At 31.6% G+C, this 26511-nt stretch overlaps 2 protein-coding genes and 1 non-coding gene across 6 annotated transcripts in view; all 3 read right to left on the bottom strand.

Annotated features, from left to right (window-relative positions):
• LOC109600576 (FERM, ARHGEF and pleckstrin domain-containing protein 2) overlaps positions 1 to 15575 on the bottom strand; it is an 82059-nt gene extending 66484 nt beyond the window's left edge. Inside the window, exon 1 of one of the 2 annotated variants that reach the window (XM_020016744.2) lies at positions 15204 to 15575. The gene's annotated coding sequence lies outside the window, so the exon portion shown is untranslated. The remainder of the gene's footprint in view (positions 1 to 15203) is intronic. The other variant, XM_020016743.2, reaches the window with a different exon arrangement.
• A 3099-nt stretch (positions 15576 to 18674) lies between these two features.
• Positions 18675 to 26511, bottom strand: part of LOC109601147 (E3 ubiquitin-protein ligase UBR5) — a 31642-nt gene continuing 23805 nt past the window's right edge. For 2 of the 3 annotated variants that reach the window (XM_049966891.1, XM_049966892.1), the window contains exons 19-30: positions 26290 to 26485; positions 25663 to 25797; positions 24519 to 25600; positions 24319 to 24462; positions 23267 to 24062; positions 22329 to 22441; positions 21281 to 21467; positions 20742 to 20994; positions 20471 to 20677; positions 20252 to 20399; positions 19965 to 20195; positions 18675 to 19641 (exon numbers count right to left, since the gene is read on the bottom strand). In XM_049966891.1, coding sequence (XP_049822848.1) covers positions 19429 to 19641; positions 19965 to 20195; positions 20252 to 20399; positions 20471 to 20677; positions 20742 to 20994; positions 21281 to 21467; positions 22329 to 22441; positions 23267 to 24062; positions 24319 to 24462; positions 24519 to 25600; positions 25663 to 25797; positions 26290 to 26485 — 3705 coding nt within the window. In that variant the 3' untranslated portion in view covers positions 18675 to 19428. The remainder of the gene's footprint in view (positions 19642 to 19964; positions 20196 to 20251; positions 20400 to 20470; positions 20678 to 20741; positions 20995 to 21280; positions 21468 to 22328; positions 22442 to 23266; positions 24063 to 24318; positions 24463 to 24518; positions 25601 to 25662; positions 25798 to 26289; positions 26486 to 26511) is intronic. The other variant, XM_049966893.1, reaches the window with a different exon arrangement.
• Positions 24167 to 24293, bottom strand: LOC126265480 (small Cajal body-specific RNA 8). The gene has a single exon (XR_007547963.1). It is a non-coding gene; the product is annotated as a small Cajal body-specific RNA 8 (non-coding RNA).

Genomic DNA, 26511 nt, shown 5'->3' with positions numbered 1-26511 from the left:
TTAATGCGATAAAAAAGCGGACCTAGGCAACAATTATAAACTTGATGGTTATCGCAATATTTATGCCTTGATAATCAGCAAGTGAAAACTATTATTTCGTAATTATATTATTTTTTATTACCCCAAATTTCGTCCAGAACATTTACCCTAAAAACCGAAATCAGGTAAAATATATTATTTAAAAATATATAAATTCAACATAAAAATCATAGTTCTGTATTTAATAGGCAAAAATATATCATTTGTTTGAATGTATATTTTCTTAATCAATAGAAAACAGGGTTCATTGATAATTATTACCATCTTGATAACTGTTGTTATAATTATGCCTTATTATTATAGTAAGTGAAAATTATTAAAATGTAGTTTGATTCAAAATACATAAATTCACCATTAATATAAAAATATGCATTGTCGTGTCGGGTCATGATTAAATACTGTATTTAATACACAAGAATTTATTATTTTTTTAAACAATAAAAAGCAGTGGTCATTGAAAAATTATTATCATCTTAATAATTGTTATTATATTTGTGCCTTGATAATTAGTAAGTGAAAATTATCAAATGATAATCATATTAAGACAATTCAAGAAATTTTTTATTCCCCCAAAATTCGACAAAAAATCTTTAAAAGGCAGTTTGCCTTAAAAACGTAAATCAAGTAAAATGTATCTATAAACATAGATAAATTCAACATCAATATAAAAATATATATTGTCCCATAACTAGCAGGTCGTGGTTTCATTGATAATTATCATCATCTTGATAATTATTATTATATTTATGCCTTAATAATAAGTGAAGAGTAAGTGAAAATTATCAAATGATAATTATATTAACACAGATCAAGAGATGTTTTATTCCTCCAAAATTCGACGAAATATCTTTAAAAGGTAGTTTGTTTTAAGGACCTAAATCAAGCAAAATGTGTCAAAAAATAGATAAATTCAATATTAATATAAAAATATACATTGTCCCATAATTAACAGATCATGATAAAATACTGTATTTAATACACAAGAATTAATTATTCTTTTAAACAAGAAAAAGCAATAATGTTCATTGAAAATTATCATCGTCTTGATAATTGTTGTTATTAAGACAATTCAAGAAATTTTTTATTCCCCCAAAATTCGACAAAAATTTTTTAAAAGGCAATTTTAAATAAAAACAAATAGAGTTCATTGATAAGTGAAAATTATCAAATGATATCAGTCAAGATCAAGAAATTTATTATAACTAAAAATCTTCAGAACTCAATTTGTCGTAAAGATATAAATCAAGTAAAATATATCTATAAAAAATAAATTCAGTATAAAAATAAAAATATGTAATGTCTCATAACTAATGGGTTATCTGTAAAAATTATTTTTTTAAACTATAAAAAAGATAATTATGATCATCTCGGTAATTTTTCTGTTATTTATGCCTTGATAATTGGCAATTAGAAATTATCAAATGATAATTATATTAAGGCAGATCGAGTACTTTTTAATTTCTCTAAAATTCGACGAGGTATCTTCAAGAATATGTTTTTTTCCTGAAAATCTTGATTATTTTGAAAATGTTTGTGATATTTATATATTAATAATTATCAAGCAAAAAGTACCAAATGATAATTATATTATTTAAGACCTATGAATATATTTTATTCTCCCAAAGTTAGTATAAATATTTCCAAATATAAACTAAAATCTGATAAATTAACAACTTGTGTTAATTATACAAATATTTATCAAACTTTGATAATTACCCGATATTCATTATAAATATAGGATTTTTAAAACACTGCTAGAAAGCAAATTACGTTTTTTCTTATTTTATTTGAAGTTCCGATTTAATTTCCAATCAATTTACGAATAAATCGACCTACTAATTAATATCCAGCATTTTTATTGAAATTAAACATCCGCTGTCCGTGACTGCGACATTTTGTAATTACTTCTTTCGACTGACGTTTTCTTTGTCTGTCCGCTGATCCACCGTCCCATTGAGAACATCCCCCGTCAGCAGCGACACAAAAAAACGAGGTACTTCATTTCCTGCATCTCAATAAATCAATATTGCAGAAAATACAGGCGAGTGGAAATGAAAAAAAACCCACCACAATGGCCGTGAAACGAGATGGTCCGTAAACTGTTGGTGAATATTGCGTACGGCTGTCGCAGTACCCGCGATAAACTTTCATTTGCCCGGCCCGGCCCATTCTGCAATTGAATAATATATAAATACTGAGTCGTTCGGGGCCTACGGCGGGCCTAACAGTAGTGTAATATCATTGAATGCAGACGATGTAGCCTACTCGGGAAGGCCGTATGGGCGACCATATTTCCAGCACGAAAACCATTCGGCGTGTTTACTGCGAAAATTATGATTTCGCTGCGCTGCAGGACACCACGCCACGAATTGGGAATCAATTCGGCCGTTTGTTATGTACGTATGGTGTGGAGAGAATTTGCTTTGTTTCAATTTATGTCTTATATTAAGTTAGTATAAACGGTTTATAATCAATCAATAGAGAGGTTTTACAAACTACAAAGTTATCTTACCATCTGCTTATCACTTATATTTGATAATTTGATAGTATGTATTATTAAAAAGTGTATTTTAGTTTCAACTTCATTAAATAATTCCTATTAATCTTCTTGAGCAAATTTTGGTGAAAATCGATATTTTATCTAAGCAAATAAGTTATTATTTGCATTAAAAGGGCATCTAATAGTTTGAAACTATAGTGGTAACTTCAAATTCCAAATGATAAAAATCTAATTATAAGGAAATAATCTCTCTTTCTTACATTAAACTCCAACGTATAAATTTTTAATTAATGTTATAATAACCGTCGTTGTCAATAACCTTTTGACATTTAATGTGCCAATTTTCAATCCTGGACCGATAAAAAATCAATTGGTTTTTGAGTAAAGTATCTCAACATGGCAATTTGGACATTATCCAAATTTTCGATTTTTTTTGCCACTAAGAAAAAGAAAATCCGAGGGTGCAATATCGGATGAGTATGATGGGTGAGGCAGTACCTTCCACCCCGATTTATTCATTTTTTTTTTTTAATTTAACATTGAATTATTTAGAAGATAATAAGTCATAATAACCTTAAAACCTTAGAAATATATAATCAGCTACAAATGACAATCAGATATACATGTTTGGTTTAGTTGTAATATTTTAATATCACAAATCTTGTGAAATGATGCTTAAAAATGACTTAATCCAAGAAAGGTTTTGATGACTATATGGTGGTCCACTGCTTAAACATTGACAGAGTTCAAAAAAAACTTACTCGAAGACAAACTTCTCTAGTTAAGACAACACAAGGCCACACGATGTATGATACTCAAAAGCTTCACAATGTTAAATGGGAAATTCTACTTCATCCACCATATTGTACAGATATTACTTCACTTACTTTTTACGTAATAAACAGTTTAAAGTTAAAGAGGAGGTCAAAGCTGAGGTTGACCTCTTCCTCAGTCTGAAGAACCCAAAACTTCCCATGGCAAGAATTAGCTTGTAGAACTTTGGCAAAAAATGTTAAATATTATGGTTATTATGTTGTTCAATAAAAGTTATTTTAAAGAAGGTTATGTTATTTTAAAGATTAAAAAACGTAATTTAGTTTTTCCATTATCTAATTTATCTATGTTATTGATCTGTTGAGAACGGAACTTCCCAAATGTGATTTGTTGTGTTATTCATAGGTTATCTACCTGTTAAATCAAATTTAAAATAGATAATCAACTTTGTCCGTTATAATGGAAAATATGATAATGTGTCAAATTTTGATCACTTGTATTTGGTTTATTCTAAAAGCTGTGCATAAAAAAGTTTGCACGTAAAATTTAATGGCAAAGCTGTCGTTGCATTAAAACGGATTTTATAATTTATAATTAGTTTCGTCAAAAATGTTGGCAGAGCAGATGGATTTTAACTTTAAAATATTTTTATGACATCCACATAATTCTTAATACTTAGAATTAGTGACAATCACATCATTCTGACAATTGTTTGTACTTATTTTTGATTGTGTATGTATCTGTATGAAGTTTAAAAACAATGTATTTTACTAATTTAGGTCATTTCAACTGGAACGGTTCCAAGATTGTGGTGGCACTAATTCGAGTGAGTGATTAGGTTCTTAAAAGCATGTAATTGAAAGCCATGCTGCCTGTGGGAGAACGTGTTCAAGATGACTGGCAATTTAAAAAAGAATGTCTCTTTAACCACTAAACCTCTTCCGTTCAAGTACCCGTTCTATGCAATCGTAGTTTAATAAATGAGGGCTCGACGATGATTATCAAGTTTTATCAAAAGTCAAACAATTTTTAGTGTTCCCTCTTTACAAACAGATTTTAAAATGTGGAGAAATAACTCACGAAATAATTTATTGCGGCGGAGATAAGTCAACGTTTTAAATCTTTGGGGGCCCACAACGTGAACATGTTCGGAAAGTTTGTGTCTGAACTAAATGATACAGTGTTGTGTTCGTGAGGGATATCAATAATAAAAGCGGATTTACACACTGTCAGATTTCGGCTTTTGTATTTCGAGTTAATTAATGAAGCACCAGTTAATTTGCATACAATTAATTTCAAATTTTAATGTAATTGTTTGAAATGTACACGTATGTGTCAGAACAAAAATACCAATCAGATTTACAGTTATTTATATGGGAAAAACTAAATGTTTTGTGAATGTTAACTGAGCAAAATTATGTTTTATATTGACAACAATTTTAATTGTTTTTTCTTACATTAAATTAAGGTCAAAAAAATTATTTCTCAAATAATTTATATTATTCTTGTAGCACCTCCCCTTGGCACTGTTTTAGTTACAATTAGATAAACATTTTGTGCCACATAAATAACAAACAATAAAAATATTAATCTAATGAGAACATTTATACTACCGGATGGTTCAACTAGCTTACTCATTAGAAGTTTATAACTTGACTTCAACTAGTTTTCTAATTTATTCTACATAAAATTTCATTTCCGGTTTCGCTGGCTTATTTTTAAGGGAACACACTGTATATTTTTGGATTTTTAAATTCTGTAATTATAAATAAAATTACTTTATCATGTCCTATACCTAAGCCCAATAGTTTTTGAGGTTGATGGTCTAACTAAATTGTTTGTATAGATACCAATTTTGGCACCGGAAAATTCATTTTTGACATACATGTTAGCTGAGAATCATTCTATAAGAGGCCATTATTAGTTCTCCTAAATGTTATACAGGGCGTTCGTTATTTACGTTTAATTTTGTTTAATTAAACACCATGTATATTGATTGCATAATTAAACTGAATATTAGAAAACCTAAAATAAATATTAGGAGAGATTTTGACAAAAATGTAAAAATACCCTTCATTTTTCTACTAATTACTATTTAATTGTTTAACATTTAATTTAAAAATATAAAATAATTTAATTACATTTTTAAATTAAATACAAAACGAACTTGGTTTTCCGTTGAAATTAAAAGATATAGATGTATTAAAATGTATAAAATAACGAACAACCTGTATAAAATTTTGGAGTATTTATAATGGCATTTTATAAGATAGTCCTTGGTTAATGTATATATCAAAAATGAAGTTTTTAGTATCAAAATTGAGAGCTTTACAATCATTTTAATTTGGCCATCAAACTATCAAAAATTTTTGGAAAAAAATTAACAACTCAAAAACAATTATGTTCAGGTATAGGACATGGTATAGCCATTTTATTTGCAAATATATATAGAATTTAAAAATGTGTAAATATACAGAGTGTCCCATCAAAAATAATAAAGTGGAAGCAGAAAATGAAATTTTGTTCAAAATAAATCAAAAAAGTAATTCAAGTCAAGTTATAATTGCTATAAAAATTTCAAATCAATGCCTTTTTCCATTCTCCTTAAACTAAATAAATGAAATAAGTTATGTGAATTACTCTGCATATTTACAACTACATAGTTTAATCAAAACAATTCTAAAATAATTTATTTTATTGAAAACTTCTCCTTAACACTTAATTTCTGTTTGATTTAGTTTTTGACAAGTCATTTTAACGCCCAGTTAATCTAAGGGAAAGCAGTCTTAGTTACAATTAGGTAAACGCTTATGATAGAAATAACAAACATAATATTACTAAGTAAATATCAACTGTTTGTCTTAATTAATTCTTATCACTTCGCAGCAAGATTAAAACAATTATTAATAGTAAACAGAAACGTAAGCCATATTCGTAATAATTACTTGTAAGTCGAGTCAGTGATTATATACAGCATGTCAAGTTCATTTTAAAATAGAAAATAATTAATTCACTAATAACGTCGGCATTAAAATAAATATTGTAGTGTGTGATCAATTTTCCCATCTTATTCGAGTTAAGTGTGTGTCTAAGATGTATGAGTATATTGAGATTGAAGGGAAGCAGAGATAAAACGAAGGAAAACTGTTCAATATTGTATGGCAACACAAAAACAAGAACGTGAAAAGCCATCGCGTAGGAAGCGAAATAATAAAAGTGATCTATGTTCTATGATTTAGTGCTCGGATGTCGGGAAAAATTTATAGTTTTCTCGCCGGTCGTAAATAAAAGAATATACATTTATTGAATGTCGAAGTTTGACGACTGTGTGTTAGTACACAAATTGATTATGAAACGTTTTTTATTAAATTATATTGTGGCCTGTGGTTCAATATGTTTTTGTTTAATTGTTTTTATGAATTTTATAAATATTTACTTAACATACTTGCCATTACTATTGTTATAAGCACTAAGGCAGTCCTTACTGGAAGTTTATGGTTTTAATTATCATTATCTAAAATTATACATATACAGTGGTGGAACAAAGTATGGAATATTATTAAAAATTGGATTTTTATTCCCTGTGACATTTGTGTCTAAACACGTTTACTTTAGAAAAAGCGTAGTTCAACTTCGTGAAAGTGACAGAACGCAATGTGACGTTAAATATTACTCAGAATGCTGTTTCGAATATTTTGTGTAAATTCCGCCTTCACGGAGATGTTAAAAATCAGGATATTTACGAAAAAACACTCCCAAGATAGAAAAAAATATAAAAGGTTTCTCCCTTAAAGAGTGATTTCTAATGAAAAACTTAACACACCGTTCAATAAGTCCCGTTTCAAAAATCATTTTTATTCATTAATATAATCTCCTTTTAGAGTGATACAATTGTTCCAACGCCTTTTCAACATTTCTATACCATATTTATAAAAGGATTTATCCTATGTTTCAAAATAGGATTCAGTTTCGGCAATGACCTCCTCATTCGAGCCATTTTTTTTTTCCTGGAGCATTTTTTTTGGGATCAGCAAAGAGCCAGTATTCGTTGGGGGCTAAATCTGACGAATACGGGGGGTTAGGGATGCAAATCAAAGCCCCAATTTTGCCTTTGTTTTCATGAACTTGTGGCTTGCTGTTTTGTTCCACTGAAAGCAATCGCGGCACCCATTTGGAAAAAACCTTTTTCATGCTCAATTTTTCATGAAGGATTGTAAATACGCTTCCAGATGATATCTGTGTCATTTCTGCAATCTCACGGACCTTCACTTTGCGATTTTTCATTATGATTTTTAACATTTCACTCACATTTTCCGGTGTAACGGCTTCCAATGGCCTACCCGAACGTTCCGCATTATTTGTGTCCGTACGACCACGTTTAAACTCTTCTACGGTGTTTTTACCCATTAAAAGACAATGTTTTATCAACACGCGAAACTCACTTTTCTCCATTTTTCAAACAAATTACAAAGTGACTTTACTCTAACCTCGATAACTCTGCTGTTTGTGGTCCGATCGACGTGAAATTTTTACACGTTTCATGTGAAGGTTCGTACTCTAGGGAAACGTGGCCTGTTTGGTACTACTAGGACCATTTCTGGGTTAGTCTCGGGACTTATTGAACGATGTGTTAACTGTGTTTGAATGGCTTTCTCAGTTCCCTGATCTAAATCCCATTGAGCACATTTGTAACAAGTAAATAAGTATTCCATACTTTTTTCCACCACTCTATGTGCTCAAACGTGGGATTCGAATTTGAATAATTTAAACTTTATGACACTAATTCAATTAATTTTAAAAATAGAAACCATTACAATTTCTAAATAAATCTTCCCCAACTGCATTAATGGAGTAATATCGATTCGTTCATACAGATGTGGGTCCCTGCCAGCTTCTTAATATTCATTGAAGTTTAATAGCGAATATACATACGAAACAAGCAATTTTCTGCAGTAATCTGCATGCTTTAGTCAAAAAGTGGAACACAAGTACACAGATTTTGCGCCCAAATTTACACATTAAATGGTGTTGCTTTTTTCACTTTTAAGCGTCCATATTTCTCCCCCTTGTACGGTGTAGTTTAAAACAGGTAGACTCCGTCTTTTAATTAAAGCACCTTCACCCCACACCTGCTTCGCCCAACGGAAAATTATGATGAAGCTTAGAAACATGCGGGATGCCAACACGGAATTCAACATTTTAATAAGGAGTCTTCGTTGTGACGTACAAATAACGGTTGCCAGTCTACGAATTCTCTACGTAAAAAATTTCGATTCGTTCCGCAAGTGATGTCGAGTGGAACTGCACATTCTCACATTAGAATACGACTGTGCAGATGACTTGAATTATAAGAACTTCACGGTGAAATAAGCAAAGATGAAATATAAGCTGGGCATATAACTTTTGTTAGTCAAGGTTACAATCAAAGCAGTTCTTAAGTTGAGCTGTTAATGGCTCGTTTTACATACTTGCATGCCATTAGAAAAACATTTCCATAGATGCATCTAATGAAGTATACAGATAAACTAATTTCTTCTTTTTTGACTTGTTTCTCAATGGAGTTTTCAGTCCAGGAACTTATTTTCGAGACGTTTTCACTAGGCTGGGTCTCAATAAACACAGTGTGACATAATCGCCGTTCCGATTCATAAGACCGGGATTCAAATATCAAATCTGGGCTCTCGCTTTACCGAACGATAGACATCGATGCGGGTTTAAGACCTATCCGTTCCGTTGCCAGGACTTATCTGTTAATAAAATAGTGATTTAAATAGAGATTTATGCACGGTTGTCAGTTAACTTAATTAGGTTCGTTGCATTAAGCATCGTTTGAAAATACTACTACAACATAGAGTTGTCAGTTTCTTGTTTTAGAATTTTCTCCGAAGTTCCAGCGAAATAAATGTGCTGTCTTGGTTATTTTATTATCGATTTGCGGTACAGGAAACGAGGGAAATGAAGTTCCCAGACAAAGAAAAACTGGCTCTACTCGTAAAGCATTAGGTTAAGGGACTTGGCGATTCTGTACAAGTGCTAAAATACGATGCAGCTTAAATGTAATTTTATTCTTGTTGGGGTAACCATTGACGGCGAAGATTATTTAAACTAGGAAATAATTTGCATGGAGGGTTTTCGAGTGTTAACTTTACAATGGTAGGTAGTAAATTTCGTATATTATTAAAATAATTCAAAATGGTGTCCAGGGTGAAAATTATATATAATTTTTACTTGATAACTCGGATTAAATATTTGGTACAATCTCTGATAAATCAAATTTCTCCTGTCTCAGGTAAACTCCTCGAAGTTTTTCTCTAATGTTATTTTTAATAAGAATTGTATTTTAACAGTATTTTTATAATATGTACCTTAAATTATAGTTATATGTTACATACATATTTATAAATTTGTATTATATATTTTGTTTAATAAGTAATGTCTTCATAACTCGATTTTTTTGTGGTATATCCTGATTCAAGTTATCCAAATTTAACGGAAAGTATCAGTATAATTCAAATTCTTAGAAAACATAATAGATTTTCAATGCCTACAAATGGCCTTAGAAAACTGTAATTTACCTTTGAAAGTTTGACTACCTGTCAAACTTTTAAAGTAAATTACAAAAATAATACTTTTACAGTGAAATGAGAATATGATAAGAAAGATTTATATTGTAAACATATTAAATATGCAGAAAACTAAAGCATGTTAAAACAGATCATAAACTGTGTATAAATAAATTCAATAATCATAAATTCAACATTCAAAAATAAAAATTTGTGTAAAAGTATAATGTAAGACATTTTGCAGTCTGTTTCCAATCTACATTTTAAAATCTCGTAAATCTTAATACCAAATTTATTGTGCCACATTAAATTAGATCTTGCCAATAACCTTCTTTTCTTAGTTTAATAATACATTTCAATTTGTTGGCAATCATAAAAATGTGTTTCAATTATAAACGCAATATATTTCATTTTACTATTGTTTTCCTAATAATTGTGAGTTTAACCATCATTTATGATGTAATGTAATGGATATTTTTGATAACAGGTAAATGCCAGTAGCATATAACAAAATTATAAAATTAATCACTTTTGAATTACTTATAATAATAAATGGGTATTATCATCAATGGACTTTTGAGGTGAAGAATATATTAATTTTAATAAATGTCTTAATTTAATGGTGACAAAATCAATATTAATATTCAAATAAATATTTTAAAATTTGTTTTTAATCCCTGTTTTGTAAAATACAATACAATAAATCTTAAAATAAGGTTTAAAAGTTACATTAAATTTAAACTTGCTCTTTCTCTTAATTTACTAATAAATTAAATTTTACCATTATTTTTCTAATAATTAATTATATAAACATGTATGGAGTAACGCCAAAGGTAAATATCAGTACCTTATTGTAAAATAGCAGATAAATTATAAAATTAACAACATTTTAATTTTGACTTTTAAATGAAGAAATAACTAAATGGTTTAAAATTCTTGAACTAACAATATCAAGAGTCAAAATTTCAAATAAATTTATGTGAAATATGAAATAAGTACATATTTTGAAATTCGTTTTCAATCTCCACATGGTAAAATATAATTATCGTAAACTTTAATGGTTTGTTGGAACGTCCATGAAACCAGATTTTACCAAAAATTTTTTTCTTAGTTTAATAGTAAATTTCTCTTTGTTGCAAATTATAAAGGTTTTTCAATTACGAAGGCAATATAATAAATTTTATTATAATTTTTCCAAAAATTGTGAAGTTAATCATCATATAAATATTTTTTATGTAACGTCATAGATAATTTCCATAATTTTAATTTTTACCATTCCTAGTAAAAATCAACTTTTGAATGAGGAAGAAATCAATTTCACTAAGTAGATTATAATTGAGGAGGCAAACCCATTTTCTAAAATTAAAAGTTCAAATAACTTTATGTAAAATGTGAAATTAGTTATTTTGAAGTTTGTTCTCAATCTTCGTATTATAAATATAACATATAATTCTCTCCACATTAAATTAGATCTTACCAATAACCTTATTGTCCTAGTTTTATGGTAAATTTCGGTTGGTTGCTAATCATAAAAAAGTTTTCCAATTACAGTTAAAATATATTTTATGTTACTATTATTTTTCTAACAATTGTAAGATTATCATTATATAAACATTTCTAGAGTAACGTCAAAGATAAATATCAGTTCTATAATTACAAAATTATAAAATTAATAATATTTTACTTTTTTGACTATTCTTAATGGAATGTTTTAAGTAAAGAACTTACTTCAATAAATAACACAATTATAATTTCCAATTCAAACGCAATATAATTAATTAATTTTTCTATTGTTTTTCTAATTATTGTAACGTTACTTATCACATAAGCATTTGTGACTTAATGTAACATTGATACAGTACTCCATACACAAAAAATAAAATAAAAATAATTACAATTTAATTTTCACAATTTTTAAAAGAGAAATTTATTTCAAATTTCACAATTAAAAGTTCAGATATAATTTTATGCTAAATTTCAGTCAGTTGCCAATCATAAATAGTTTTTCAATTACAGACAAAATATATTTTATTTTACTATTATTTTTCTAGTAATTCCAAGATTAATCAACATTTCTAGCATAACGTCGGAGATAAATATCATAATATCTATAATAGCAAAATTATTAATATTTTACTTATTTGACCATTCTTAACGAAGTCTTTTATCATATTTTAACTTTTAAACTTCAATACATGACACAATTGCAATTTCTAATTATAAACACATTACATTTAATATTTCTATCGTTTTTCTGAATAGTATACCGTTAATCATCATTTAAACATTAGTGATGTAATGTCGTAATTTTTTACCAGATAAATTCTAATACTCCATTCCCAAAATTTTGTTCAGTTTTGTAGTAAATATGAGTTGATTGTAAATATATTTCGTATTCTATTATTATTTTTCTAATAATTGTAAGATTAAAAAGATTAATTAAGATTTTGTAGTAAATATGAGTCGATTGTAAATATATTTCGTATTCTATTATTATTTTTCTAATAATTGTAAGATTAATCATCATTCTGATGAAAAGTCAATTATAAATATCAGTACTCAGTTCTATAATAGCAAAATTATAAAATTAATAACATTTTAATTTTAACTTTTCTTATAAGAAATCAATTTTAAATGAAGAAAAAACTTATTACAATAAATGACACACATTTTCAATATCAAAAATACAAAATTTAAATAAATTTATGTGAATAATAAAATATTTATTTTGAAATTTGTTTTATTGTTTATATTATAAAATGTAATTGTTGTAAACTTTAATGGTTTGGCATGTCCATGGAACCAGATCTTACCAAAAATTGTTTTCTTAGTTTAATAATAAATCTCTCTTTGTTGCAAGTTAAAAAGGTTTTTCAATTACAAACACAATATAATAAATTTTATTACCACTTCTCTAAATATTGTAAGGTTAATCATCATATAAACATTTTTGATGTTACAGGTGTTACAACAAAAACTTACAACATAAATTCCAGTACTGCATTCTCAAAAAATAATATTTTAAATTAATATTATTTTAATTTTTACTAGTAAAAATCACCTTTTGAACTAGGAAGAAATTAATAACCAATAAATGGCTCATAATGATGATGACAAATTCAATATCCAAATTTTGGATAATAAATTTGATTCAAATAAATTTATATAAAAATTGAAATTAGTATTTCTCAATCTCCATATTATAAATTATAGTTTGTAAAGGTACATTAAATTAAATCTTACAAATAACTTTGTTTTCTTAGTTTTATAGCAAATTTCAGTAGTTTCCAACCATAAAAAGTTTTTCCAATTACAGGCGAAATATATTTCATTTTATTATTATTTATGTAATAATTTTAAGATTAATCATCATATAAACATTTCTGGCGTAATTGAATACCAGTGCCTCTTTTTATAATAGCAAAATTATAAAATTAACATTTTAATATAGACTTTTTTTGTTTTGTTTTGTTTTATCGCAAAGCAAAATTATATCAATAAATGGCTCAGAAAATATGAAATAAGTATTTTGAAATTTGTTTTTAATCTTCATATAAAAAAACATAATTATTGTAAACTTTAATGGTTTAGAATGTCTATTAAATCATTTTAAAAAAAAAATGTAAGGTTAATCATCATATAAACATTTTTAATGTAATTGATATATAATTTTGTTTCAAGTTAAATTCCAGTAAATTAAGTCTTTTTAATTTTTACAATTCCTAGTAAAAATCGATTTTTGAATTAAGAAACAGTAATACAATAAATGGCACATAATGACAGCGGCAAATACATGAAAAATGTGAAATAACTATTTCCACATTTGTTCTCAATCTCCACATTATAAACTATAATTCACGCAAATAGTTTATAGTACCCCATTAAATTAAATCTTACCAATAACCTTGTTGTCTTAGTTTTATGATAAATTTCAGTTGGTTGGCAATAAATAAATTTTCTCATTACAGACGTAACAATTTATTTTACAATCATTTTTCTCGTTATTGCAAGATTAATCACCATATAAACAATTCAGATGTGACATCAAATATAAATACCACCACAATTAATAACTTTTTAATCTTCACTTTTCCAACGAAAAGGCCTGTTTTATGGCACAAATCGACTTGTGAACGACAAAAAAATTCATTTCAATAAACGCCTCAAAATGATACAGAACGATGATAAATTACAGATAAGGTCAGCACCGAATAATTCAATGAGGGATGAAAGGGAATTGTGTTCGGGGAAACTGACGTAGAATTAATTTAAAATTTCGTGTAACGATTCATTTTTGCGGTTGTTTTAAATCAATGCGGTTTGTCTAAAAAAGGCAGTATGTGGACTTTAGAATTCAAAGTCCCGTGACGTGCACTGTTGTGGAATATTCTATATTTTAATTATTCATGAGTGGTGTGACAGTGTCTTTTTGTCTTTCATCAATTAACCCTTTAATGTCTGTCTTTACATCATTACATCTTTACATATTGCCATTACAACTTCCGCAACGTAATTAAATTAATAAATACATAGTTATATTGATATTTGCTCAAGATAAAGCGTGTCGCAATTCCATAATTATTAACAATCAATTAGTAGTCTATGGATGTTTAAGTATCCTTAATGGGTATCCGGCTTAGGAACAATTTGGGCACTCCATGGAAATAAGGTAGGCGTGGACTTTTGTGTTCCTGGCCTGATTACGGCACAAAATTGGCCAAAAATAGAATAACCGAGACGTTTAGTCAGACTTTTGTATGTGCAAAATAAACAAATTATCAATATTGAAGGTTGTTTGTAATAAATGAATGGGATATTGAGTTGTTGAATACAAATTGCTGAATGGTAAACAGGTGATATTTATCGTTGAACAAATAAATTGCGTGGTTGTCGCATAAGAGACAACGGTAAATGTGACAAGAACTCTAACATAACAACAATTAAAAAGTCAATAAGGCCAAGACGTGGTGTCAGATTTGTGGAACAATTCGCCGGCGAGTACGGGCGCAGAGATCAAGTGGGCTTAACCGCAGTGCGTGGCCCAACAAGACCGATCAGCCCGGTCGCAATTAGCCGACCACTATCTGGATAATAATCCCGAAAAACGAAAGAAACGGCGGTCAATCAACGACCGAATCGTCGTGACCCAGTGCAGGGAATCCAGTGCAATGAACGTGGAACGTAAGTGGAACGTAGGTCGTAGCCTCCCGACAAAATCTGTGCCATGTATTCCCACCCATGGTCATTGATCTCGGTTTTTAGTGTATCAGTGGGTTGTTTTGGACGGTGGTGCACCGTACAGGGCGTAGACGCGTACCAACACTTACATTCATATTACGTTGTACGTAGTTAGTCCTCTGGAGGGTCGGCCGTTTGCTAATGTTTACAGCTGCAGCACATACACAAACACACACCCAACAAGCGCGACTTTCATAATACGGCGGCAACGGCTCGCTACGGACTGAGGAGCGAGGGCCGAGCCAGAGGCGCCGTCGTGCTGGAAGAGCCCGTTGTCGTTGTTGTCGGCGGTGCGACGGCAGAACCCGACTCCTACAGCCATGTAACCGGTATCCGTGTGAACGCAGTCGCATGAACCCCGAAAAAATTTCAACCGATTGATGGGGAGTCACGGGGCGCACTCCCTTTCGGCTCCCTTTTCACCTGGATACCGATGATGCTGACGTTCCCGCTCATGTTGTAGATTTTTGTGTAGACAAAACAGAATTTTATTTAGTCTTGTATTTATAAAATACAATTATTTAAAATTACAATATAAAATAAAATTGTTAACAGGGGAATACCCCGTAAGTTTTATGTTTATAATGAGATTTCAGTAAATAATAAATATTATAAAATAAGTTATGGGGGCGTTTGTCTTTATTATTATGTATGTATAATTATCAATAAGTTAGAACTTCACTTAATAAATATTTAAACTACTAAACTAATTAATCAAAGTTGAATTATTTAAAAAGATTCATTATGACAATATTTATGCGAAGGTTTTTATTTTATCTATTTGAGACTCTGAAAAACAAAGAGATTTGACTTTTTGCAAAGAGAACTTTTTCCATTTATTATGTAATTTATAATGTTACAATTAAATGTAATCTAAAAATTAGATAAGATACTTATTAATTTAATTAAGAATTTGTAATAAGTTTCATTCTATTTTTGAGAGAAGTCTGAGAGATGTTTTTAGAATTGTTGGATAACTCTAGAACTGTCAGAACATCTAATCCCTGTATAAGTTTGATATTTATGCCACCTTCCTCTGTTCATGAATCCACTTGTCTTAAAATTTCACGAAAATTGATTTCTAAAGAGCTGTTGCACTACTCTTTATAAATACTAGAGGTTTACCAATTTCCTATATTTTACTTTTCATCCTCAAATCCTTTTTGGCTAACATGGCCACCTAAACAAAATCTAAATTCGTTAACTCTAAGTGACATGAATTGATGAGACAGTTCTAGCTGCAATAAAATTATAGAGAAATTGTCAAATATTTTCATTCTATTTTTGAATTAATTCTAAGAGGTGTTTTTGGAATGGTTGGATAACTCTAGGACAATTTGAACATCTGATCCTTGCATAAGTCACCTTCGTCTGTTCATGAATCCAATGCCTTAAAATTTCAGGAAAATTAATTTTTAAAGAGCTGCTACACTATTTATAAATACTAGAGGTTAACTAATTTACTATAATTTACTTTTCATCTCCAAATCCTTCTTCTGTAGCTGCAATAAAACTATAACGAAATTGTCAAATATTTTCATTTATTTTCGAATTAAATCTAAGAGATGTTTTGTGGTTGAATAATTCTAGAACAATCTAATGCTTGCATTAGATTAATATTCAGATCACCTTGTTCTGTACATAAATCCATTCGCCTCGAAATTTCATGAAATTTAATTTCTCAGAAGATGTTACACTTTATAAAAAATACTGGAGGATAACTAATACTCCATATTTAAATTTTCACCCCGAAAAAGCCTGATCTTTCTTTGACTAATATGACCGCCTAAACAAAATCTAAATTCATCAATGTGCGCGGGATGTCAAAGTATTGTTGCTATAAATGTTAATTAACTAAAACAGATTTATCAGATATTTTCATTCCAACTTTGTATATGAAGAAATGACGACATATTTCTCAACCTATGACGATCTAAACCTTCAATTCTTATATACATTTGATATTATGTCATCTACTATTCACAAGTTCAGATATCTCAAATTTTTCTAAAACTAAGTCTAGCCTACACTGGAATCAAATCAATATGAGTTACACTGAATTAACTTATTTTTTTGTCAATTATGATAAGATTTAGCTCTAATAACTATACATTCTATTTATTTTGTAGAGAAAGATGTCTAAGATAAGTTTCACAAGTTATTGGATAATTCTATGACGATCTGTATCTTTAATTCATGCATAAGTTTATCATTCAAGTGACCTTATTTTGTTCATGAGTTCGAACATCTCAACTGTATGTGTGTCTTGTATCACAACAAAATTTGGATTCAACACTACGCAAACTGGGGGGTAATTCTGATTCGAGTCCTTTCCAAGTAACCATAAGTACACACCATTTGTCAGATATTTTTTAAATAAAAATAAGTCTCCGAGTAGTTTCTCAAGTTACTCTCAGTTACTGGACCTCTAATCCTGGCAAAAATTGACTCTTCCACTATTTACGAATCTAGACGGGCCTAAATTTCAAAAAAACTACTTCTGCCTTCTTATACCATCATTCAGTCCTCTTTCCAATTTATTAGATTATAATGACATGGTGCACACGATTTGCGTATTTAAAATAGAAACGATTTACCTTACAGTATTAAATCCATTTTCTCAGTAACCGGAATAAAAAACCAATATAAGCAACACAATAAATAATCAATTGTTGAGTTCCACTACTTTATAAAATGTGAATGTTTTTATAAATTAACTTTTTGAGAAATTTGTGACATTATGGATTAGTGTTATAGCGGACGAAACTTTTGGCATAAAAAATTCAGTAAAGAAAAATTTTTGACATTGGCGCCCAACTTTTCTTTCTTTATTTAAACTTTTTATGATGATTTAATATTACGATAAAAAAATTATTATTAAATTATAAGAAAAATATATTCAATAGTAAAAAAATAAATTTTGTAATACTATTGCTGACAAATCTACAGTTTTTAGAATTTTATTTTTTTTATGTGAATAAAATAGTTTATTTGGTTATCTAAATATTCTTATTTTCAACAAACAATTTTAATATAAACGCTTTTTTATATAAATATTTGAAGTGTTCCAATAACAGAAAGTTAATATGTTTACAGATTTCATGTTATTATAAGAAACTGGGTGAAAGATCTGTACGCGTACGTATTTATACGATCGGCAGAATTGGGCGGATGTAGAATGCTTTGGAATATTACTCCCTTGATTATAATAACTCGCAGTAAGTACAGGTATATATTAAATTTAATCAAACCCATAAATTTTTATTAGTTAATTTTATCACTACAAATTTCATTATTTTTTTTAAGAAAATAATATTAAATCAGTTTAATTACTTACCGTCACTTAAGCTACATGTAAAGCGGCAAATATTGCCTTTACTCCTTTATGTTTCACATTATACAATTTTGGCATCATTACTTATTCTTGATAAAACCATAAAGCCAACCATAAAATAACAGTTTCTGTATGAAAACGATGTATACTTACCAATTTACTCATTAAAATACAGATTTAAAGAGATACAGATACAGATTGGGTGAAGAGAAAACATACATATATATGACATTTTTAAAATGTGTTTATTATTGTTTTAATAAGGCTTATCAAATTTCCTGTATATACAAGTGTAGAATTTTCATCCTCGACAATTTTATAACTTTTACATTCATATCGTTTATAATAAATGATTTCTAGATTTTGGTTATGTTCTATACCTAGTTTAATTATTAAATTGTAAATAAATACCGTAAATTGAAACATAAATCTTTATTGAAAACATACTAACGGAATTAAAGGTCTCATTCAGTGTAAACTGCATCTGTGAGGAACAAAAAAGTTACTTTATTGTGGGCTTACAAGAAAAAATCAAGTAATTGTGTAAATCACATAATCCTAGTACAAGTTCATTACGAAAAGCTGACAAAGGCAGTCTCATTAAAAAACGTAATATTCATGTTTCATCTTGTAAACCTACGATAGTATGCAAGTCAACTTTTGTACTAAACTAAAAAAAAATATATTATAACATAAAATAACGCTTATTTCTAACGAATGGATAGACGGTACCCAGCTAAACGTTGGCACAAGTGAAATAATCGTCGGTTGAGCGTATATAAAAAAAAACAAAATAAGTGTAAATGAAATTGTGCCAATGAAAAAAAAAGATTATTTACAGTTCATATCACTTTAGCCTATAATAAATACGATCACAATACCCTTAATTTTTCGTCATTTATAAACTGTGTACAGAAACATGATTTTATTAAACTCAATATCTAGCTATAAAGAGGGTGCGCGTCTGAAAATAAATATGATCACACAAACCCAAAGTTTTTTGTTTTGATGGCAAGTAACAATTTCTGTCTTAGTACAGTTCTGCTACTATACAAAGGAATATATAATCGAGAAATACATGTGTTGGCCGTGGGTAAGTGGGCGTCGTCTGCCGGTCTGATGGTCACTGAAGGCATAGGTTGGAAACCGTCTTCACTTGCCGGTAGAGCAGGGGATCCCGTCCAAAAGTAAACCTGAAACAAACAAAAAGGATAAGTACAATGTTTTATACTCAATGACCTGACAACGGCCGATCAGATATCAACATGTGCAGAAATGACATTACTTCCAGGTCTCTTCAATATTAATAATTTTTTAAAGTTATGTATAAAATAATTAAACATTTTTTTTATTTAGATACAAAATTAATAATTATAGAAAAAATACTGAGTAATATATAAATATGTGTATGTATATAAAATATTTTAATTGCATTTAATTATTCCCAAAATAACCCACTGCATCTGAGTTCTATTTTTTATCACTGAATATATAGTTGAGGATAATGAGTACTTACCAAATCTTGACGTTCCACATGCGACATCTTTTCAACGATGGACCACAACCACCTCTTGAATTTCACCAATCTTTCGTTATTTTCGCCGGATTCATCATTAAATGATGTGTATGAGATTAGTACCGTGACATTTATGTCACCAACACCGTTTAATAACAAGCGTAGATCTTCCGCCGTAAGTCCGTCCAAAGAACCTTCGGGTAAAACATCGAAAACACCCAATCGAATACTCTGCAATTAAAAGTTTTCGTAAGTAACCGGAATAGATGCTTTCGGGAAGTACTTACTTCGATTGCCTTTTCCTGAACCTTAATCATTCTATATTTAGCGTATTTTCTAACGTAATCGTATACGTTGCTGGAAGTAACTTCAGTGTCTTTGCCACCTGGCATGATTTCAACCGTTCCGCTGCCCTCCTCAGCACTTAAATCAATCCTGCAATAACATAAATTTTAGTAAAAGCAATAATTGGCATAAAATCACCAACAAAAGTTGGTGGTACTTACGTAAAATTGAGATCTAGTGTTGAAAACAAATTATTGCTGTCTTTAGTTTCGGCATCAACGACCAACTGCCTCAGAGACTCGTAAACGACCGGGTCGAAGAATGCCAAGTCGTGGAATCTGATTGGTCTACCCAAGATAGACTTAAGCACGTGACGCGTGAGGAATATTGGACATAACTCGTTTTGCAACAGGCATAATCCCAACAACCTGTAACCAAAATACCAACACATTACGAAGCTGCACAAAGAAAATAATTTTGTGACCAAATTACCTTCCAACGTTTCTGAACGCGTTCAACCGTTCGAAGGAGGCACGACCTTGACGTGGAGCATAGAAGCCTCTTTTGCCGGGACAGTAAAACAAAGGAGCATTATCCTCTTCGTCCTGCACCATTTCCTCGGCGTTGGCGGTGCCGTTGGTCTCCGGTGTTGGACGGGTGGAACCGTTGCCGCTGCTGTTCCCACCTGCACCACTGCCGCTGTTCTTTCGTGACGCACCTCGATCTGTCAACGAAAAAAGCATATCTAGAACAGAATTTGTTATATTCTTATAACAAAAGAGTGTGTGGTCGACGTCTCAGCCGCATTGTCACAACTGAAAAATACTTAAGCGATTCGTGACTGAGACACCGACAACAATGTGTATGTTTTGAGGCAAAATATATCCAAGGACATGTGTTACAAATAATAGACTTTGTTTCGAAATTGTAAAGTAAACAGAAATAAAGTATACGACCGTAAAAGATAAAATAATATCGTCGAGTTTCAAGAATATCCCTCCCTCAATACATACTGTTTCAACGTTTCGTACCTAACAACGCTTCAGATGTGATCTCCTGCTGGGATGTGTGCGAGTGAGCCATGATCATTTCCACCGCTTCTTCGACTTTCACCCTGAGGGAGCCCTCGGATGCAAGCAGCAGGAGCAATTGCGCCGGCGACAATTCCAATAACATTCCAGTGATGCGGCCAGCGAAGGTTGGATGTAAATTGTACACCTAAGGAAAACATATAGTAATGACACATTGATACTTTTTTTCACTTAACATTAAGCCTATATGGGAAATATGTCCAATTTGTAACTAACTCAGTTATCACGTAAATATTGGAATATATCTACCAAGTTGATTGTACTCGTCTATTTTATTGAGTTGTTTAAAAGATCACGTTTTTCTACATACAGTAGGACAAGCGTTTGACCCGTTTGAATTTAGAGAGAGACATTATGCATGACAGAGACAGTAAAAGTCTGTCCCAGAGACTTGCTGTCTCTTTCAGGATTCAGATGGATCAAACTCTTTTCATACTGTATAGTGGTAACATGTTTCCTTTTAAGTGAAATAATGATTTAGTACTATTAGTATTAATTGTGCAAGAATCTGTCCATTTTTATACACATACGGATAAAAAAGCATTTGATATGTCTGAACCTTGAGACAGACTTCATACAGGACATAACAGTAACAAGACTCTCTCTACAGGACAAACTTGCAGACTTACTGCCTCTGACGTGCCTGATGTCTCAGATACAGACAGATCAAAGTCTTTTTGATACTAGTAAATAAATTATTAATTCTTCCTAGTTAAACAACATACCACAGGCTATATTGCAAAAAACGTAATATTTCCAATAACCTTATAGAAATATGACGAATTCAATCAATTTCTACTCCCCACCTCATTAGAATATATTCCAATATTAGGTGTACACTGAATAATTTACATGAAAAGTAAATTACTTATTAGTTACAAATAGTTTTAATATTACTCTCAATAGTAGCCAATTTAGATGGATCTTGCTAAATTGGTGGTCAATAAGAGCTATCATTATTAGAGTTATTGAAACAAAACATATTTACCCTTGGATATAATCTATCTCCTAATTGTTGTTGTTGACTGGTAAGATGATCATTCCTACTGGCATTAGCATTGTTTTGGTTGTTTGAAAAACTTGGTGGAAGAACGCCACCAACTGCAACAAAAATATATATTCTTGAGAAGGCTGTATCAATAATTTAATTACTGATAACACATAAGATAGTCCACAGAAAACGAAAATATACAAATACAAAATTAAATGGAAATAATATGACAGTAGCTAGATACCACTAAAATATGGTAACTGTGAGCGAATGTGATGGAGCATAATTTACGTGAAACAGGCTCATTAAGACCTAAGCTAATTACAAAATTATAGATAGAAGAAGAAAAACAGTTAGAACAGTTCCAAATGAGGCTAGTATCTTATATTTAATTGGCTTCAATCTAACTATTAGTACAAGACGTTTGTCACAATAAACTAATGTATCGCATCCGGAAATTTGAAAGACTGTAAAAGGACAACAGTTGCATCCTTACTATTACTGACAAGCCCAAGATCTTGCAAAGCTTAATAGTTTTAAAAAGTATTCACTGACGAAAAAAGAGGATAATCTTCGAAAATCTACGCTGCTATATAATTATGGAAAAGGTACCAGATTTAAACACAATTGAACCGAAAGTTATAAAAATATGAGAAAAAACTATTTTTGACTTAGTATGGAATATTATTTTATTTGCGGTCTCTTAAAATGTCTTAAATTCTTAACATTTTCGGTTGGTTTCAACGTATAATCCTTAAATACGTTTACTTTTCATTTCAAATTAAGAAAAGAGTATTTGAACGGAGTCCTGTCTCTAAGATGTTGTGTAAATTTCGCACTTAAAATGTTAAAAATCTACGCAAGCTGAGACATCAATGAAAAATCACTTTACACGATTTTCCAGTATAAAAATATATTAAAATCACTCTATTTACCTGTAGATAGATCTGGCATCGAAGGCGCATCGGAATGTGCGTTGCTTTCCGCCGGAACGAAAGGCCGCGCGTCCACACTCATCGTTCTGCGGTGGTGGTGATCCCGCGATCGTGTCGAGCTACGCAAAGGCACCGCCCGTCTCACCGTATCTCTATCTCTGCGGAGACGCTGGAGCACCGTGTACTGTGACGAGTATTTGGGGTCGACTTGGGCCGGATCCATGTTCGGGAGTTTCTCGTTCGACAGAATCGCTTCGGCTATGGCAGTGTAAAAACTGCGGGCCACTCCGGTACCTTCGCCCGGTTCGTCCTTGAAGGTCACCTTGACTCTGTTGACGGCTAGTGGTGGTGAAGACGAGGAGTTCCTTCTGTTGTAGTTGTTATATTGGGTGTTCAGCTCTTTGAATGTTTGTATCAAGAGCTGCGTCCTGTCGCGTTCAATTTTCGACAAGGTGAGGTCGCGGGGCTGGTTGTTTCTCAGTTTTTCCATGTCACGTCGAAATTTGGCCTCCTTCACTGGAAACCCACCCAGTTCGGATACAATTGAACCGGGTTCCAGGCCCACATCTTCCATAAACACGCGGCCAAAAAGGTCGAGGGACAGTCGCCATCTGCCAAGCAGCAGGTCGTGCGACACTGACTGACCTATTGATGGTTTGGATACATCATTATTGTATGTTGAGGTAGTCACTACGGTGACGTTTGCAGATATTTCTTGATTTTCTAGGGTTTCAGTTTGTTGGTTGTCGAGTGACATCGGAACTTCTTCGGATTGTTTTTGATTTGAAGGGCAACTCTAAAATACCACAAGTTATGTTATATATAGTATTAACAAAAATCATGCTATGATAAAAGAAAACCCAACCAACAGTTGGAGTTTATTAACCAGTACTTATTTTATTTTGTACGCTTCGTATCTGTCCGCAATCTAAAACTTATTCAATTACGGTCATCAGAAAGCCCATTATCTCGGAGACAATGTGAAGTGTTGTAAGAACTCTAATACAACACCTGTATCGGATCTCCATAATAAAATATCTGAGTTTACTCACCAATGAAGAGCCAGCTCTGACTATGACACTTTTGCCAGGACTTCTTGAGGATACACTGGAGGCAGTCAAAGACGAGGCACTTTGACTACATATTTCTGAAGATTCGTTGGATTGTAACGACAAAGTTGAAGAAGTCGATGAGAACTGGAAAAAAAATGTTACCTCCAATTTGAAGCTGATGGAAATTGAGTAATGCTTACTTGGTCATGCCCGGCACTTTCTGTGGCCTTCCTAGGTGACACAATGATCTGGGGTCTTGATGTAGGTAGTTCATCCGTATTTCCTTCCGATGTAGTGAACGATCCATAATTGTCCGTGATCTTTAAGGGATCAACCAGGTTTCTGGACAAATCTTGAGGCCGCTCTTCAAGCTCTGCAGTTTCATTTTTCACTGCATACAAGAGAGTTTCAAAAGGTTGCATGTTGGCCAAACTTTTGTTAGGTATAGATGAGTTGGGGGTTGTGGTATTGGTGGTAGTATCACTAGAACCTCCGTTGTCTGTTTGTACGTGCACTTCTTTAGATATTTGCCGCTTCATGTCAGCGTCACCGTCAGGGTAATAGTTTTGCGGGTAAACCAACGGATTGGGGCCCATTACGTTTAGAGAGCTGGAGATTGGATGGTTGGCTTTCGCCGGCTGGCTCATCGCAAAGTCAGATGTTCTTGTCGAAAGACTGAGCTTCGTCGGCAAGGATTCCAGTGGGTTGTTCGAATTGTTACCTGTCGATGTAAGAGTTACGGGTTGTTTAGGAATACCAAACAAATCTTCACGCCTAGCATTTGGCTGTAACAAATGCGGTTGATCGGCCAGAGGAAGGGTCTCCGACATTGGCGTTTCAAAGGGATCGGGCGGCGGACAGCCTAAGCACAACGTAGATTCCGAACGCTGGAAGAAGGAATGTTTTCTACCTTTGCCGCTGCCTTGCGCCATACTCGAATTCAATGTGCTCGTCATGTTGGCTAAATTGGAAACTTCTTGATCGTCAAGAGAATCGGTCTCCATTGCCACTGCAATATCCTCTTCGGCCTCCTCGTTTTCGTTCTCGTCCTGATCTTGCCACGGCGGCAACGGTATACGCTCTCTGGCACGAGGCTCCGTATCAATATTTTCGGAATTACCGGACCTCATGAAATATATCAGAGCATCGAAAACGTAGGCCACGTGTTTCAGTGCTGATACGTCCAGGATTGGCAATGAATCCAAATGTTCGTTATTATGGGCACGCATTAAGGATAGACAGTAACTGAGGAACTCCCTTCTCGCCGCATGGGCGTCTCCACCTGAGCGGACATAAAAAACGTGTTAATTTATTGAACTGAAGAAAACCAAGGGGTAAACTCACTTTCTCGCTCCGGCCTTGAACGATTGCCTTCGGCATTTGTGGAGAACCCGACAATTCGCCCAGTTGAACCACTGCCGGTGCCTGTAACAGCATGTGCTCTATGACCTCTTGTGTTACTTGCAGATCCAGAACCAACTAAAAGAAGAAATTGTTAGGACAATGTTAATTATGCACATGAATGTTGACGTCAATAAAAGCTTATAAAAAGCAGACGGCAATTAAATAATACGACAAAAGAAAGAGAAACATTAGAAGTGTGTGTTTGTTATGGTGCAAATAATGAGTGTGGTTTATGTGATGATCCATATATTACTAACGACAATACCAATGATTATTCGAATCTGATGTGTAAACAACACATTCCTTCTAATAAATCTACTGGTTAGCATTGTGACACAGATTATCAAAAACACTAGATGTTAAAAGTACGTCGATAACAAAACGAATAGACGAATCAAGAAGACACAATGTGGTGGCCTGTTACAAAAATGTTTTATGGAAATTGTGCAAAAGATGATTGACGTAATAAATTAGAAGAACAAATCTGCACACAATACTGGTTGATTGAACATATGAGCGAACGACAAGCATGCAAAGGACATAAATAAATAGACGAAGCCAAGACACCTAATGAAGCCAATGTAGCTGCAGGCACAGTGCGTTGCCCACCTCCAGCGTTTATACCAGCGTTTAGTGGATGACCAGGACTTGTAAGATCCAAAGAATTTGTTAAAGACGCACCAAACTTCAATTGGGCTTCTGTTGCATCCATCACGGTCAAAAGCCAGTCCCATGTTGGTTTCAGACGGAACTCGAGGTATATCTGGTTAAAATAAAAATTACCATTAG

The sequence above is a fragment of the Aethina tumida genome, chromosome 4, assembly GCF_024364675.1.
Source record: "Aethina tumida isolate Nest 87 chromosome 4, icAetTumi1.1, whole genome shotgun sequence".
Classification (NCBI taxonomy): Eukaryota; Metazoa; Arthropoda; class Insecta; order Coleoptera; family Nitidulidae; genus Aethina; species Aethina tumida.
Note: the sequence above shows the minus strand (reverse complement) of the source record. Positions and strands in the feature narration are given on the sequence as shown.